We start from the raw sequence: 16,755 nt of genomic DNA on the forward strand, positions 1-16,755 counted from the left end.
ATAAGGTAGTATACAAGACAAAATATATTTTTGTTGCTTCTTTCTTCTGTGTGTCATGTAATACTACTACCAGTCCCTTACTATACAGTTTTCCACATTTCCTTCCTACCAACAAATTGTGGTGGAACCCGTAGAGTGCAACACCTCCTTGAGGCAAGATGCCTTGTTAAATAGTATTTATTATGTTCAGCATTGCCTCTCTCATCTTTCATTGCAATTTCTTTTCAAACTGTGAAAGAACAAACACAAAAATAGTAGCAATTGTTTTAAATGTATGCTGATAGTATGCCTTACAGATTGCATTTTTCAGGGCAAATGCCTGGCAGCTGACAGTCATAACAGGAAATAATATTTATTTATTTAAAAGTAAACGTTGCTGATTCTAATGAACTTTATTCTTCTCTAGTTCAGCTGTACAGTTTATCGTATCACTGTCATTTCAGAAACTGGCATATATAAGTGAGCAAATATTTTCAATATGGAGGAAATTCTGAAATTTATATTTCATCGTTTACCTGCTGCAGCAGTTTTTCTTTCAATTTAATTGCACCCTTTTATACTTCTAGTCTTGTGTATGTTCAAATGAGCATCACTGAGGAGAGAATATTAATACCCCAACCATATAGCATTGAGTGAAAAATCTGAAATAAAAGAATGGAGTGTAGAATTTTCTTTTTGAGATTAACTAATATAGTTGGATGAAGTGTGCAGATTTTAAGGTGTTCAAATCCTTCCTCATATCTAAGACAGAACAAAAAATAATTTTAACGTGATTTCTGTTCATTTAACTTGGCTTAGTTAGGTAGACAATATGAGAGGGAAAGCAATTACCCATGTAATGGGGTGGGAGTGTTAATGATGGAAAAATCGGTAATTGCTTCAAACTATTAATGGAAGAAAATTAAAAAATCACAATCAAAACCTTTGCAGTAGATAGATGAGTGCAAGAGCTATGCTAGTCTCTTTAGGAAGATACTATTCATTTTGCCTTTGATAAAATAGCTTAAATTTTGTACTTTTAGTGGTCATTTTTTATCAATATTATTTACGGAAATGTTTTTGATACCAAACGTATTTGAGGATGCAGCATCATGTGTGAATACATTGTCAGTCCAATCACTGTAGTTCAGAAACAGAAGGAGCAACACAATGTGCTTTAGTATTCAATGCTTCCTTGAGTACTAAATGTTTATTCAAGTTTTGTATTGCCTTGAAGTAGGCACTGCTATGAAATTCATTTATTTAGAAGAAATGATTCTTTAGTCATTCATTAAGAGAAAAGTGATCAGCATGCACAGGAGACTCTGCAGTCTGGTTGGTGTGAGTCCATCACAATTCTTAGCTTCAAATCTAATATCAGTGCTTTTCCACTAGTCTGAGGAACCTCAGTAGTGGCGGCTGAGCACTGTTGGCTTCCTTTCAAATGTGCCAACATTATCATCATAAGGGAAGTAAGGACAGTGTTTTCTCTGGAAATGATGTCCTGTGGGTCTCAAAAGAATACCTGATTTTTTTCTTGAAAAAATTGTCTTTGACTTTTACATATAAAGTGAAATTACTATGCAAGTGGGATGAGGTTTTTTTGATGTAAACAGCTGATGCAGTAAGACTTTGATAGGCTTCATGCTGGACATCATTTTTTCTTTACAAGCAGATTTAGCTAGTCAGATTAATTTTTTAATGATTGTTTATTAATTTCTTCTTCCTCTAAATTAAGTCTTTAGAAGCAGAAGTGCTTTTTTAATCATAGAAATTCTCCTTTCCTGCTTCCTCCCACAGCCAAAAAAAAAAAAAAGAAGTAAAAGATAAGTGTACCATTAATTTTTCCTCAAGAGGCTCTGCTGCATTGTGAGAGTAGTCAGGGCAGACAGAATCTTCTGATGACTTTCTGATTGCTGGAGCTACTATAACAGATGTTAGTCTTGTTCCTACTTGAGGAAGGGGGAGATGACAGCTTTGACAACACAACAATTTCAATAATCTTTCTTTAATTATACAGTGCTTGCTGTAAGCTCAACCACATTTTTTAGACTGAATGGAGGTTTTCCTGTCAATTATAACTTTTAAGTCCACTTAAAAGGTGTATATATTTTTAACAGACATTATTTGCAGTATAGCTTATCTTCATCATTCAATTTGACAAGTTATGTTAATTACATACATTCCATCCTTCATTTTCAGCAGAGCTAATTGCTATTAAGAAGACAAATGTGAGAATGGTGCTGTAAAGAAACAGTCGATTAAAGACTTCTGGAACTTGAGACAGACTAATCTCAATGGCTCTATTATTCCCACATGACAAAAATGATGTAAGACATGACAACATATTTGCTGATCTGAAGCGTATTGAAGTCAATGGAAGGATTCTCATTGAATTCAGTCTGGACCAGAGCCACAATAAATGTTGTAATAGACTTGGACCCACTGACCTAATGCGACTTGGAAAATAATGCCTGCATTTCTAAGTTGTAAAATCTAACAGTTCTCTCCCATCTAATTCTCACTTTCTTTCTGTTCTTTGTGATTTCTAATTTTGAAATTTCTGGCTGCACGCACCAAGCAATTAGATTAATTATATTCATTTTCTGTAATTATATGATATCTTTTTATTTTTGTTATGTCTACAAAGACTAAGGAAAGTATTGTTTTTGGAATTTTTCAGTTAGCAACATTTCAAATCAGATAACTTACTCTGGGAAATCAAACAGAGAAGAGATGGCACACCCGGCTGACATTTCTTTAGAACTGTTTTATAGATGCAATGTTAACAGAGGCAATTTCTTAAAACATGTAAGGGAGTACTAAAGGATCTGTAGTTGTAAGCCTATTATGGACACGAATGGCATGTACTATAAATAATTATAAACAGTACTCAGGAGTATTCTGTTTTATGCTTGTATTCTGCAGTGACCTTTTAATAGCTATGCTGGCATTTTTCTTATTAATTCATGTGCTGATAAAACTTATGTGCAAGCATTCCCCCTCCATTGCAGCTGGTTTGTAAGCCTAGTGGTAGAAGTACCTCTGACCAATACGTCGTGTCATTTAAAATCTCCCTACTGACTTGCTGAACTGCATTACAATAAATGGATATTTTTCTTTTGTTAAAATCTCTCTTAAAAGCTTGTTAATCTTTTGTAAATTAAGAAATCTTTTTTAAAAGCATGATTCTGTAAGAATTGTCCTGCAGGAAACAGTTTATGTGCACTTTAAAAAAAAAATCAGTATCTTCTAAGCACAGAAATATTGGTAGTGCTAATTTATTTGTGTTCAATGATTCCAATGAACTAGTCCTTTTTATACACAAAACCATAAACCCATAGATCTGAAGAGCGTAATTTCTTCTACTTATTAAAGTAATTTTGAGTGTTTATTGGGAATTTTTATGTTGAGACTTTAAACTTGAAATTGTACTTACTAGCTGTACTAGAAAGTGAGCTTTAATTCTCAGATGAAGGGTTTGCCTGACGTATGCTTATAGTGTAGACCGTAAGTCTGCAGAGTAAGAGCTGTGACACACATTGTTCCATATGTGCCTTTTCCCACTGAGGCAATGCTCATATTTACTTCATACTGCAGTTTCAGCTGTTGTGTTCTCAGCTTGTGTGAGATGGAGTACAGAGATACGGTATGAAAACAAAAGTGAATCAGCTTGGCAGTATGGATGCATACAGTATACATCGCCTCTCCTCTCTTGTGGTAATATTACTTAAAAATCCATATAAATGTTTGCCCATTTAAATGTTCGTGCATTTAGGAGACAGGAGTCTTTGATATCAGTTACAGTGATGTTTGTAAGCATGTAGATATTGCAGTCACTTTTTTTCTAAGTATCAGAAACATTTTCTTAGTATTAGTATTGCAATGTACCTTCCTGTAGAGAGAGTTTTTCAGTATTTAAACATTATAGCTATACAATTTGATTTTTAATGATTTTTTTGGGGAGCAAAAAGTCAGTTTTCTGCAAATGATTATAAGTTAAAAATATTTTTAATGTTTTATGTTATTGCGAACAAATGATGAATGGATACATATATTAGCTAACATACAACTGCATGGACTGGAAAAAAAATAAGACATTCTAACAAATTACTGGACTTAAGTAGAGATTTCTGTTGAATGGAAGAATCCACACAGCTGTAAATAGATCCTACATTCTTTATCAGGAATTTCGTAACTCCCAAATCTCAGTTAAAAATGTGTTTGCTTACTGAATTGGTTTGGATTGAAGAATGATAAATATGTAATCTCTGTGTGTCAGTCCAGCTCAGCTCTGTCTGGGTATCTCTGATTCAAGTTAGAAAGTTCAGAAGTTCTTTAAATGTTATTTTCTCAGTAGGATTACTAAATTATGAACTTGTTTACTTGTTTAATCTGATATTGATCTGATCTAATACTTCCTAGGCAGATGCGTTAATTTACCCCAATAAGAAAAGAATAACTACTCCAGACCTTGAAAGTTATGTCATATAACTGGTGCAAAATAGGTATACCTCAAGTGATTAATATTCACTTTATATGACATGTGATATTTAAAAGAAGACTAATTTGCATTCTTTTTGATCCAGCTGATGTCAGTAATAATATTTATTGCATTCCTGAACTTGTGTGGTGGTTTCATCCATGAAAGGCTTTGCTGAAGTACAGGGTGCATGCAGAGAATATTTGGACTGGTATTTTCAATGTCGTGTATTGCGCTGACATCTGCCATTTTAATGCCAGGAAAGTTGTACTTCCAGTGAACAATATTTCATACTTGCTGATTAATCTTCTAACAGCAGCATCTCCCCATTATTCTCACCTTACAGTTTTCTCAACTCCCACGTATTTCAAGGAATACTTCAAGACCCTGTAAAATGTGTCAGTAATCTAGATAGCACATTGGAAATGAGAATTATCCAAATGCATTTTGTATGTTCCTCAACAGAAAAATTATGCCTAGGATCATAAAAATAAGTTTGTGCATAGAGGACTGCTTATGAATTTTAATGAACTTCTGACAACTCAAACACCCAACAGTCCCTACTGGGTGGCAGTTCCATCACATGATTTTGGCCTTATTTAGTCATATACACATCACCTCCTAGCCAGAATATGGTATGATAAAGTATTTGAAATCATTAAAGAAACATTTTTGCCATTTAGTGGGAAGGAAAAGAACAAAAAATGAAAAAAAAATCTTTTGTAAAGAATAAAATATTTGACAACCAGTGGAACAACTATCCCATTTGTGAACTGTGGCTAAGAAGTTACAAGTAAGTAAAATGCCAGATATTTTTTCTCATTGTGTTTAAATATTTTGCAGCAATGACAACTTTGTTATTTGTGTTTTTGTCTATGCTAAGTTCCCACTCTCACACGTATTATAGAATTAAGATATAAAATATGTCAGTGTTTAGTACCTATGCTGATAGAATTAAAAATATTTTTAGTAACAATAAATGATCATTTAGTTAGTACATTTTATGCGAAAATGCAAGACATAGGACGTATTTGCAATCTTTTAAATTAATGACAATGCCATTTTTGTAACGCTTTCATCTGTAAACACAGCACTTGTGTTCATGACTATTGCTCAGCAGCTGTGTTCAATCACACAGAAAGGGTAATATTTGTTAGACTATGTTAGATTGTGAGGTGCATGAATATGTAAGTAATAATGTGCTTACCCTAAGTGGTGAGTCACTGTGCTTACTGTGGTCTTTCATCATGTCAGGTCACAGAAGCAAGCTGTGGAAAATCAAGATGCATTTGGATTTTTTGTCATTGTTTTAACATGTATCGTAAAATAAAGCTGTTTTAAATTTTTAAATACTTGTCAGACAATAAAGTCTTATTTAAACTCAGATTATCACTTACAGTGAATAAAAGGAAAGCGTGTATGTATTTTTTTTCACCATTTATGGTGTGTAACTGAAAAATTCAGACCAGGCTTTTTAAACTGTGTGTTGGTAATTCCACCTAGTCGCAGACAATGCTATAGGAGCTAATGCTTCATAATGCAATTTCTGTTTGAGTGTGCAATTTCAAAGTATTTCACTTTTATGCATACCAATTATCCATCTTCAGTGGTTTGTATCATTGCTTTTTGGCATAACAGTAATAGTGCGATTTGAATCTCAGTAGTATGACTCATAGGCAAATTCCTAGCAGTATTTAAATGTTCTGTAGAGCACAGGGACATGGTGTTTCTGGTTTCTAGGGAAAGCTCTGTCTTGTTGGTGTGAATTTTGTCTCTGTTAATGTTTGTGCTAGAGAATAATCAAGAGAAGAGAGATCTGAATCTTTAACACATACCCAAAATATTTCCTTAAATCCTTTCTTAATACATTTTGAACACTAGGAATTAGCATTTAGATTTACAGTTTAGGTACATATCTGTTGGAGTTTCCAGTGACTCTGGAGACATTTAACTGAACAGAGACTTTCCTCAGTTGATTCCTAAACATAGAAACCAAACAGGCAGTAAGTACAGGAGGCGATGAATGAAGACACTCAGTTAGTATGTAGCAGTCATAAATATTTATTATTTCAGTTAATTTGCTTTTCTCATTGCTGTTGTATTCTCAGCATGGTTATGGTGAGTTCCTTAACCACAAGTAGAAACGGGGTGACCCAAAGGATGTTTGACCTTCCTTCTTCTGATTTAATTTCAGCAGGCAACAGGGTAGTAACAAGGTAGCGAGCATTTTTGCTAGTCCTCATTCTTCTTCAAGATAGGGGATGAGCCAGAGAAAAGATTTATTGTACATATGTCCTGAGAAGATCTGAGTTACAGCCTCCTTGAGAAGGTGGTAGTATGGTGGAGGGTGGTAATATGAAGCAATCTAGCTATGACTCCTTTGGAGTTCTAAGTGCTGATCGTGGCCAGCTAATCTACAGTCTGTGCTCTGATAATTACCCAGTTCATCTTTCATTTCATCTAATATAGTCAAGTAGACATAATTTAGTCCACCTCTGTGTTTTGGTTCCCTGTACTCTTCTCTGGTAAGAATCTATATAGGGTTATTCATCTCATCATGAAAGTGGTCTCACATAGAAGGGATCATCACTTCTGAAGTTGCCTATTTTTTTAATGAACCATAAAGGAAGCCAAGTTTAGAAGATTGGCTTTTAATAAAAGTAAGGTTTTTAGATGGACTAAAGTTTGTTGAACTGAACCCTTCCAGAAAGTGTGGAAGAGAAGAGCAAACAAACATTTTTATTTTTTATTCTGTGTTCAAGTGTTAGCTTGAATGTTAAAGTACCTAGTTTCTTATGCTTTTTCCAGGTGTCCTTCAGAACAAACAGCATTGCCTTACTCTTGTACTGTATGTTTAGTTGGGGTCCTGCCAAGTGTTCAAGATAAATCATCACATACTATGTAGTGTAGGAATAGTGAAAGATACTGTGAAGTTAAATAAGGCAGATCAGCAGTATTTGTGAACCTAAAAAATCCTTTCATCAGAGAAATGATGTTACTATTGCTTATACTCAATATTCTTGCTATAAAGAGGATTGAACAATTGTTTTGTGAGACCAGTTGGTTCACCTCTATTGAGGAAACAGTGAAGACAATCCTTGTCCACAAAGAGCTTTAAATGTGAAATTGAGAAGTTGATACTCAAGCCTTGAGTAGAAAAAGCACTAGAAAATTTGGAGATACATGTTTCAATTTGTGTTTTCATGTATGTAAGATATACATGTTAAAATTACAGTGAATTGAAACCCCGTAAAGCCTTGTCTGAATATAGGCTGGCTTTCCATCCATAATGAAATGAAAACCTAAACAATCTTTAATCAGAATGAATTTAAATCCTTTTGTAGGTTTTAATTAATGCTTCTGCTAAGATTATAATATTGTGATGGTATAAGGCCTGTCCTTCCCGAACTGAAAAAAATAGAGTAAAAATACGTCATTTTTCATTTGTTGTATCAGAAAGCTTCATTTTTATGTAAGTAATGGCCAGTAACTATTTCCTTTCAGACAGACAACTTAAAAATACTGCCATTCTTAGCCTTTGCTGTAAAAAAGATGACACCAGAATCAAGTAGTACTCTGGGCTAATGAAGCATGTGGAACAGAGTGTTATGTGATCCCGTTTTTAAGTCAAGCTACAAAACAAATTGTCTTGAGGATTTTTACACCTTTTACTCATATTGGACCAATATGGAATAAATTACTACAGCACCAGCAAAAACACGGTTTTTGGATCCAGTAAGACAAAGCATGAAGTGATACACTGCAGAAATATTAGACCATTTAAGAAGGAATCTTTGACTCACATTGCAAAAGTTCGATCGTGCTTTAGTTTTAGTAATTAAATATAGTCTTAGCAATTACTAATTGAATCAGGTTATGATTTTCCTACTTTGTGCTCTGGAAGGGTTTCATCCCATTCTCCACACCAAATTTGTTTAGCTGTTCCTTAAACACAGGTAAGAACTGCCAAACAGACCAAAGGAATTATCACGGAACTTTTTCTCTGACACCTAATAGGAGTATGTAGAATTTTTTTCCCCCCGTCATTTACTGCCAGATTCTGACTGTCTTTAGGGGCTTCCTTAGCCAAAAGTGCATGCTGGCCCACCCTACTTAATAGCCAGCAGTGGACTAATTCTCTAGTAATTTTATGGTCCTTTTTGGAACACAGTTTTATTGTTTTCTTTTGCTACATCCTGTGACAAGTTTCACAGTATGCACCATATGGAAAAAAGTGTGATTTGTTGTTAAACCTACTCCTTGCTAATTTAAATACATGGCCCCTTACTACAGGAGAGGGGGATAGCCCAAAATTACATTTTTTCTCACCGGTGTGATCTGTGTGAGCAGAACTGCAATTCTTATAGTGTTAGATGGCCAGGAGGGTTGGGTGCAAGGAGCAGAGCAACAGTCAGTGCCCCTCAGCCATCCTCAGCCTGACCTTGTGCTGTGATGTGCAAGGTGCTCAAAACCGTGCGATCAATCAGAAGCTTTTCTGCATAAATTGTAAGTAGCAGAGAAATTTTATAACATTTTGAAGATATGTAACTGCTTGGATATCAACGTGTTTGCATGTAGGTATGAAACCTGGCTGGGTTTGTCAGCTGTTTAAAGCTGTCTGAGCTTTTTAGCCAGTGGATGTGCTTGGTTTGCACAGTCCATGATGCTTGGCATGACAGGCAGAGGGAGGACATTGCAGTGTCACCTGTGGGGCTGGGGACATGGGTTTTGTCTGACTAGCTTTGGATCCACAGAGATTTGATGAGTCTGTTATTCATATTATTTTGAAGTGTGTTGCAATAAACAGTAACATCAGTTTCACCCTGTGAGAGCATATGCACAGTTCTCATTTTCTATTAAAATTTCCAGCTTTCAAATTACAGTTTTCCAAGTTCTGTGTTATTGGCAGTGCAACAGGGGGTCACTATGTTCCACATGTAACGTATGCGTGTTTCATTTTTCATAAGCAACTTGCCAAAAAAAAAGTGCTTGCAAACTCTGGTCTTATAACTGTAAGGATCTTGGTAATGCTTTCTCCTTTCGTGCATTTAGTTTAAAGCTGCAATGTTAGTCTAGTGGATACTCACTATGTATGTGGGAACCCTTCTTTGTATTTAGCCCATTTTTATTTGTTGTCAATTCCAGGTAGTCAGTAGTAACATGCAACTTCTGAGTTTCTTTTACACATATTTTGCTACTTCCCACAGCAGAAGAGTTTTATCCATTATCCAAGTTGGTTTTGTGTCTTTCATTCTTCTAGGATTATCAAGGATTTGCTCTAATCTTTTAAAAAGTATCTGGGCTGTTACTGTACTTTTATTCAAATTTTGACTTGACTTGTACTTTTTTTTAACATACCTCCACTAAATCTCTCATGTATCTTGAAGTCTGTTTAAAGCAGACTGCTGAAAGGCTACAGTTTTGTATACCTGCCTTTAGAAAATAAGATGATTACACTAATGCTCTTTCCATCTTCATGGTGAATTAACCGCAAAACAGTTTGCTCATAACAGAGAATCTTTTGAAAATATTCTATAATCTTGTATCTTCTAGAGAGAAGGTTTTATGGTAATGCATATGTTTTCTGTAGTCTAGAAACTCTCGCATTCCATACCGAAGCTGTTGACCAGTGCCAAAGAGTGATGTTCTACCAGGCACATGGTAGTAGCAGAAAATAATAGAATAAGCTGATACATGCTCATTTTAGGAGTAAAATAATTTTTGCTTTCTTCTTGCAAAAGCTTTTATGTGTGTTTTTTTTCTGCTATTCATAGGCATGAGGGAGATATAAATAATCCATGATGCTAAATAGTAAAAGGGGGTGAAATATTTTGAGAAGTGTAGCTTGTACCTTAAGTAAAAATGCTTACACCTAGTTGATTTGTATATAAAGCCTTGGCCAACTTAATGGATTTTTAGTTGGATTGTATGGAAAAAAATCCAGCTGTTTAATATCATCCAAAAACAAAAATAGACACTTCATGATTAAGGAAAGCTGCAAGACAGATTTTCCAGGGATTGTGAAACCATGTTCCTTTTACAGTTAAATCCGTTATATCTGCCAGATATTATCAAATAATGGAAGATTTATTTAAATTGCTAAAACTGGGATAGCATAGAGTATTTATACAGAATTGTTTAAGCTCATCATCATAATTGAAACAAATTCTTGCTTTTACGTATCCGGAATTCCCAGCTGTGGAGGCTGCTACTGAAGAAGACTGCATCAAGGGATTTAGTTCCATGTCCAGGCAAACTTCACTCCGTGGTGAAGCAGGGAGACCAGTGGCTAAGCAGTGGTATTTCCCACATGTAAAGGACACCCAGAACTCCTTTTACCCTTGGATATCCTAGTTTACAGTTACTTTTATTGTGATTCTTAGTCAAGAATCTTAGTGAAGACTCTCAGGAGGCTTTGCTAGCTGTGTCTGTAGAAACCTATCATCAGGCAAAGGAGGATGAATAAAAGGGAAACACAGCTGTATCTCAAATTAAAAAATCTTAGTTAGCTGTCAGACTGATATGTGATTGATCATGTTAGCTTTTAGGCACAAACTTAGTAGTGCATGATAAGGCTGCAGTAGAGAAGCCAAAGTTTTAAACCTATGAATTTGACTTACTAGGATATCTTGCTGGCTTTAAATTTCATGTGTCTATAGCACTTGCTAAAATTATTAATATAGGCTTATAAAAGGGTAAGGGAACACTTCCCATTTAGGGGAAAATTTTAGAGGAAAGATTAAGACATTTGAAGGAAATTAAGGTGGTTAAGAAAGTCAGACAGCTGATGCTGAAAGAGCTGACTAAGGCAGTGGTAAGACTTGCAATAAACTTATTTTTTAAATACCAAATTGACTAAGCCTTACATGAAATTTGAGGTAAAAGAACATCAAGAAATGAACTGACTCTGAAGGATAAGATGGTCCAATGTGTTTAAGGATAGAAAGCATAAAAGCTCAGTAGATGCTTTGATCTGTAGTTATTCTGGTTATAAATGTAATGCTACGTTTATTGCTATTGTAACTGTATATATGATAAATATGAACCATTTAAAATAAGTTTTCTGGAAAGAGGAAGAAAAGAAAATCTAGAATTACAACCTTTTTTGTATTTCATATGAACAAAATGTTGCTTAGAAGCTCTGTAAAAAAAAATCAAAAAAAAAAATAATCCCTAAAGGCATTTTTTTCCCTAGCCCAGTGAATCATGAATTATTCCATAGCATTGATTCTCTTACTCCCTGTGGGTGGCAATTTTCCCATTTGTAGTAGTTCCAAACATTGTGTTTCCCTTAATGGCAGAAAAATTGCATGATGAATCTGTTTCATATTAAGTTTTGATTAAACACAGGCATTTGTGATAATTTTAGTTACAATATGCACTTCACAAAAATTGCATTTTCATCTAACAAATGGAGTGAAACTTGTCGTTTCACCTCATGCTCAGAAGAATACATCTTTTGATAGTGAGAGTAAGGTTTCTTTGATAGTTATGTCACCCTATTAAGCATAACTTCCTGTTAAAAGTGCCTTATTACTTATGGTGGATGGAAAGAAAAAGCAAGCTCAAATTTTGAGGATATGTACTGTGGATTAAATCTCTGTTTAGGAACAAGGATACTACATTTCCAAAGCTTGGTTTGGCTTTTGACTGAGAAGATAGGGAAGAAACTCTGGATATCTAAGCTACTTTTTAACCTTGCCCTCTGGGAAAGTGCAAGTAATTCTAGTTGGCATGACCAGGGATTATCCATGTAAAAGGAGGTAATAGATTTGGAGTAGACAATGAGAAGGAAACAAAATTTACTGTTTTAAACATCCTGGAACTGAACCTACAGAAATTAGTCCTTGCAATTGCTGAACCATGGGAGCTATAGAGAAAAATAATCCTTATGGGAAAAAGCATTCTTTAAGGGCAAATTAGCCACTTCATTCTCCTTCTCCTGTGCGAACTGATTTGTGAATAACTGTGCAAATCTCCACCCCATGTAGTCTGGGAATCACTCAGATTAAAATACGTGATAGATTCATTCTTAGCTGAGTGAATGTCAATGAGCCATAAGAGAATTTTGAGGGTCTGGATCATCTCCCACTGAAATAAGAGCTTAAATTCCCTGCATTTCAGTAGTGCAGAATCAATCAGAAAAGAAAAGGAAAAAAATGGCCCAGTGACTTAGTTTTACAGTTGTTCTTTGAGTTTTGTCCTTCTTTGCCACTGAATAAAGGTAAAGTTAAATGTCTTGTATCAGCAATTTCTTTTAGCCCAGAAAGTTCAACAGAGCTCAGCAGGACATTCTGTTTCTTCTCTTACGCATGCTTATATAATGGTAAATCATTCCCTGTGTTGGATAAGTATGTGGAATGGTCTTTTCTCAGCCCTGCACATAACTTAGAAATGTAAACATGGAAAGCTTTGGTGCATCCTTTCAGTAAAAGAAGATTCCTGCCTACTGGGAGATTTTTTCATCATTGCGTGAAATTCTGGTATGGATATTTATAGTTTAGTTTTACGTTTTACAGCTACAGAAATTAACTGTTAAATAAATATACTGAGAAGTCATGGACGGGTCTGGAAGTTCTTAATGTGGTGATAAATGCACTCCATTTCCTATCAGTTTATTTGTGCAAAAGATGGTTTTGGACAGAATTTTAGCCAGAAGACTTACATTATGCAAGATGAATGGAAGTCTTAGAATGAGACTTTGTTTTCCAGTTATTTGTACTATATTCTTTGATCTCTTCTTTTAATGATACATGCATTGGAATTTAGGTGACTTGCAAGATGCTGAGGATACCATAGTTAAGTTGTGCAAAAAGACCAATGAACTGCTTCTGCTTGATGGGTTCATTAATGAGAAGCCGGGTATAATCTGCAAAGCAATGGAGCTGTCTTTTCCAAGCCAGCAGTGTACAAATGTAGTCCATATGGAAACTATTAAGTTATTCTGGTTGTTACATTCATGTTGATTTTTTTTCCATAGAATGTGTTTGTTTTGGTGTTGTCTAGAATAGTCCACTTATTTTCACTATAGCATATTAATTTCAATGTGATTAAATCACAAAGTCTATATACCAAATCCTTGCTGCAGATCGATAATAGTAAAGTAAGAACAGTACCTGTACAAAAAATTTGAATGGATTTAACTAGGAGGAAAAATAGATTAACTGAATACAGATTACAGTTTTCATTATATATGGAGTTTTGTTTTAAAGCTAAACTATATTCAGATAAATGGTCACTGTAAGAAACCAGTATGAGATACATTGTAGAGTTAAATGAATGACGATGGTGAGGAAATGATAGAGATCTTCAAGAATTTATGAAAGTGGGAGCTAGCACACATCACATATGATAATAGCTCTCTCTTGTGTTCTGTTACAATCACTGTAATTTAAATTGGAAAACAGGATTTGTGGTACTCAAACCTGATGTCCTGTTGGACAGGACTTTTGATGGAAGAAGGAAGGCATGCTCTATCTTATATGGGAATCCTATGAATAATGAGTAGTGGCTTCTTCCCCATGTCAGGGTTTTCAGTACAGCATTGCAACCTTTGGTGGGCAACCAGGAGTATGTGAGCCTGTCCAGGGCAGATGTGGAGTTCTGGCAAGAAAGCACCAGGGAAGGACTGAACTTTGCTATTTCGCTGTATCCCCAGATGAAATAGTTTGCATGTTTCCAGCTGAAGCTCTTTTCTTATACCTGTTTTTTTTCTTTCTTTTTTTTTTAATTTTTCTATTTCCTGCCCATATTTGGAACCCTTATTATATATCAAATGTTAAATATATGAGGACATGTTTGTTTGTTTGTTTGCTTGTTTTTTAATATATTATTTTTTGGATAAAATATTCCATATATTTAAAAGATTTTTTTTCCTCCCTTCTTCCCTCCTCCCCCCTTAGGGAATTCCTGGAATCCCTGGAAATCAAGGAGCAAAAGGACAAAAGGTATTGTTAATAACTCAAAACAGAGTTAAAAACTGTGCATATATATACTGTTTCTATGCTAAAGGTTCAACCTGTACTGAGAGGAGAGTTTTCACAGGGGAGATTTAGGACAACAAATCATGCTGCAAATGAAAAGAGACATGTTCCAAAATGCTTATGGCATGTTTGGCATCTCTTATTAGGTCTTATTTCTACTATTCCAGAAGGAATGCATAATTTAAAAGTAACAAAGTTAATGTCATAATACTTTGAATCCTACTCAAACAGATGTGCATAATTAAAGGGAATTTAACACAACTGTTAATCGTACATATATTAATTACACAACTATTCTCTTTATCCAAAAAATATAGGGTGAAATTGGACCACCGGGTCAACCAGGAGCAAAAGGGTCACCAGGGGAAACTGTAAGTCTGCAGAATCGTGTTATTATGAACAGGAAGTACCAATAATTCTTATGCTGTTGTTTGCTACCTGTGATAAGCAAACAAGCACATATGGTTGCAACCTAGCATTTTCACATTTGCAAATAGGATCAGATCATGTCTAATTTATAAGTTACCCCCAAAATATATACACAATTTTCTTTTAAAATTGATAATTTCCAGACTACACATTTGATAAACAAATCCAGCAAACACATTGTCATTAGTGTGAATTTACTCTCTGAGTTACTTTAACTTTGATTTAACTCTGAAGGTACTCAGGTCAATTTATTATGAAAGTATAGACTGGATTATATATTGTCATAGTGTGCAATGGATTTCTGAATGTGAATATCGGGATGTTTTTCTAATAATATTCACTTTCAACAAGGACTGTGAGAATAGCTGAGGTCACAAAATTCCCAAAATGCTTAAAAAGAAATTTTTATTTTGTAATGTAGGAAATTGAAAATAATTTAGTCTTTTTGGACAGTCCAGCTTAACACATCTTAGTTACTGCTTAAGTAGAGTGATTTCTGTGTTCTTTATAATCATTTAGAAATCACAGAAGATGGTTAGAAATCTTTCATTAATTAATAGGATCTTCGTTGTTAGTTGAACATATGCTGCTTTAAAAATAATTATCTTTTTATATTGAAATCATAGAATCATTCAGGTTGGAAAAGACCCCTCATCTAGTCCAACGTTTAACCTAGTACTGACAAGTCTACCACTAAACCATACTATTAAGTTCTACATCTACATGTTTCTTGAAGACCTCCAGGGATGGTGACTCAACCATTTCCCCGGGCAGCCTGTTCCAATGCCACACAACCCTTTCAGTAAAGAAATTTCTCCTAATATCCAACGTACATCTCCCCTGGCACAACTTGAGGCCATTTCCACTCATCACTTGGTGCTAGGGAGAAGAGCCTGATCCCCACATCACTAATGTTCAGCAATGTTTATGTGGTTCCATTTTTAACCATCCTTAATATACCTCAATATTTTTGTTTTGTGCTTGATGTATTTTATCCTCTTTGCTGACTAAAATGCTTCTGACTTTCCTGAAAGGTGCCCAACTTGGCATCATAACTATACTGTTCAAAGTGACTTTTTATTTAGTTAAGGAACCTATGTTTCACTCTGTATTTGACTTTGAGCAGATTAATATGGACTATCATGGCTAAAATGAAGTAAATACTGTATAGAACTAACTATAGATGCTATTATCTCTATGGACCATGGTGGACTAAATGACAAAGATGTTTTAACCTATAAGAAATTCATTGTTTATTCTTATTGTATAGAGCTGTATGGCAGTATAAGAGATTTTATGCAGTTGTGTTGAGGCTACAGAATTAGTAGCATGTCAGAGAAAAAAGTAGATAGCATTTCCTGATTTGAAGTTGACTGGCACGTGCAGTTATTTTAATGTGTTAATGTTCTATTTTATGTGTCTGATGTGTCTTTTAATGTGTCAGCAACGGGAAGAAGCAAATTTATGTTTTTCTCACCTTGTTGCTTTATCTTGAGATTCGTTGCTTGTTTTGCATGTAATGAGCTTGTTGACACTCAATGCAAATAGAATACACAGCCTCCCTTTCTTAGAAAGCCAAGAAAGCATTTCAGTGAAAATATTTAATCAGGAAATTTCAGCATTTCTATAGTGCTACTACTGAGATAAATATGATTATATGGGAAACTATAAGATACAGTTTAACTTGCTTAGCTTAGAAAATATATTTGAAGATAAATCATCACAGAGTCCAAATCTGTGATTTTCATTGTGGTAACAGTGAAAGTTTCCAATACCAGCACCAAGAAAAAACATCAAATTCTAATGAATACCTTGACAGCGTTGCTTTAATAAACAAGAGACTAACATATAATTCAGTCTATCTGAGATGGAAGTGAAAAA

At 34.7% G+C, this 16,755-nt stretch overlaps 1 protein-coding gene across 1 annotated transcript in view; it reads left to right on the top strand.

The window, feature by feature from the left end:
- The window catches only part of COL21A1 (collagen type XXI alpha 1 chain), a 138,273-nt gene that overhangs the window by 96,987 nt on the left and 24,531 nt on the right, over nt 1-16,755 (top strand). The window contains exons 19-20 of the mRNA XM_080586506.1: nt 14,365-14,409; nt 14,763-14,816. Coding sequence (XP_080442632.1) covers nt 14,365-14,409; nt 14,763-14,816 — 99 coding nt within the window. The remainder of the gene's footprint in view (nt 1-14,364; nt 14,410-14,762; nt 14,817-16,755) is intronic.

This window comes from Anser brachyrhynchus, assembly GCF_964034855.1.
Source record: "Anser brachyrhynchus genome assembly, chromosome: 3".
Classification (NCBI taxonomy): domain Eukaryota; kingdom Metazoa; phylum Chordata; class Aves; order Anseriformes; family Anatidae; genus Anser; species Anser brachyrhynchus.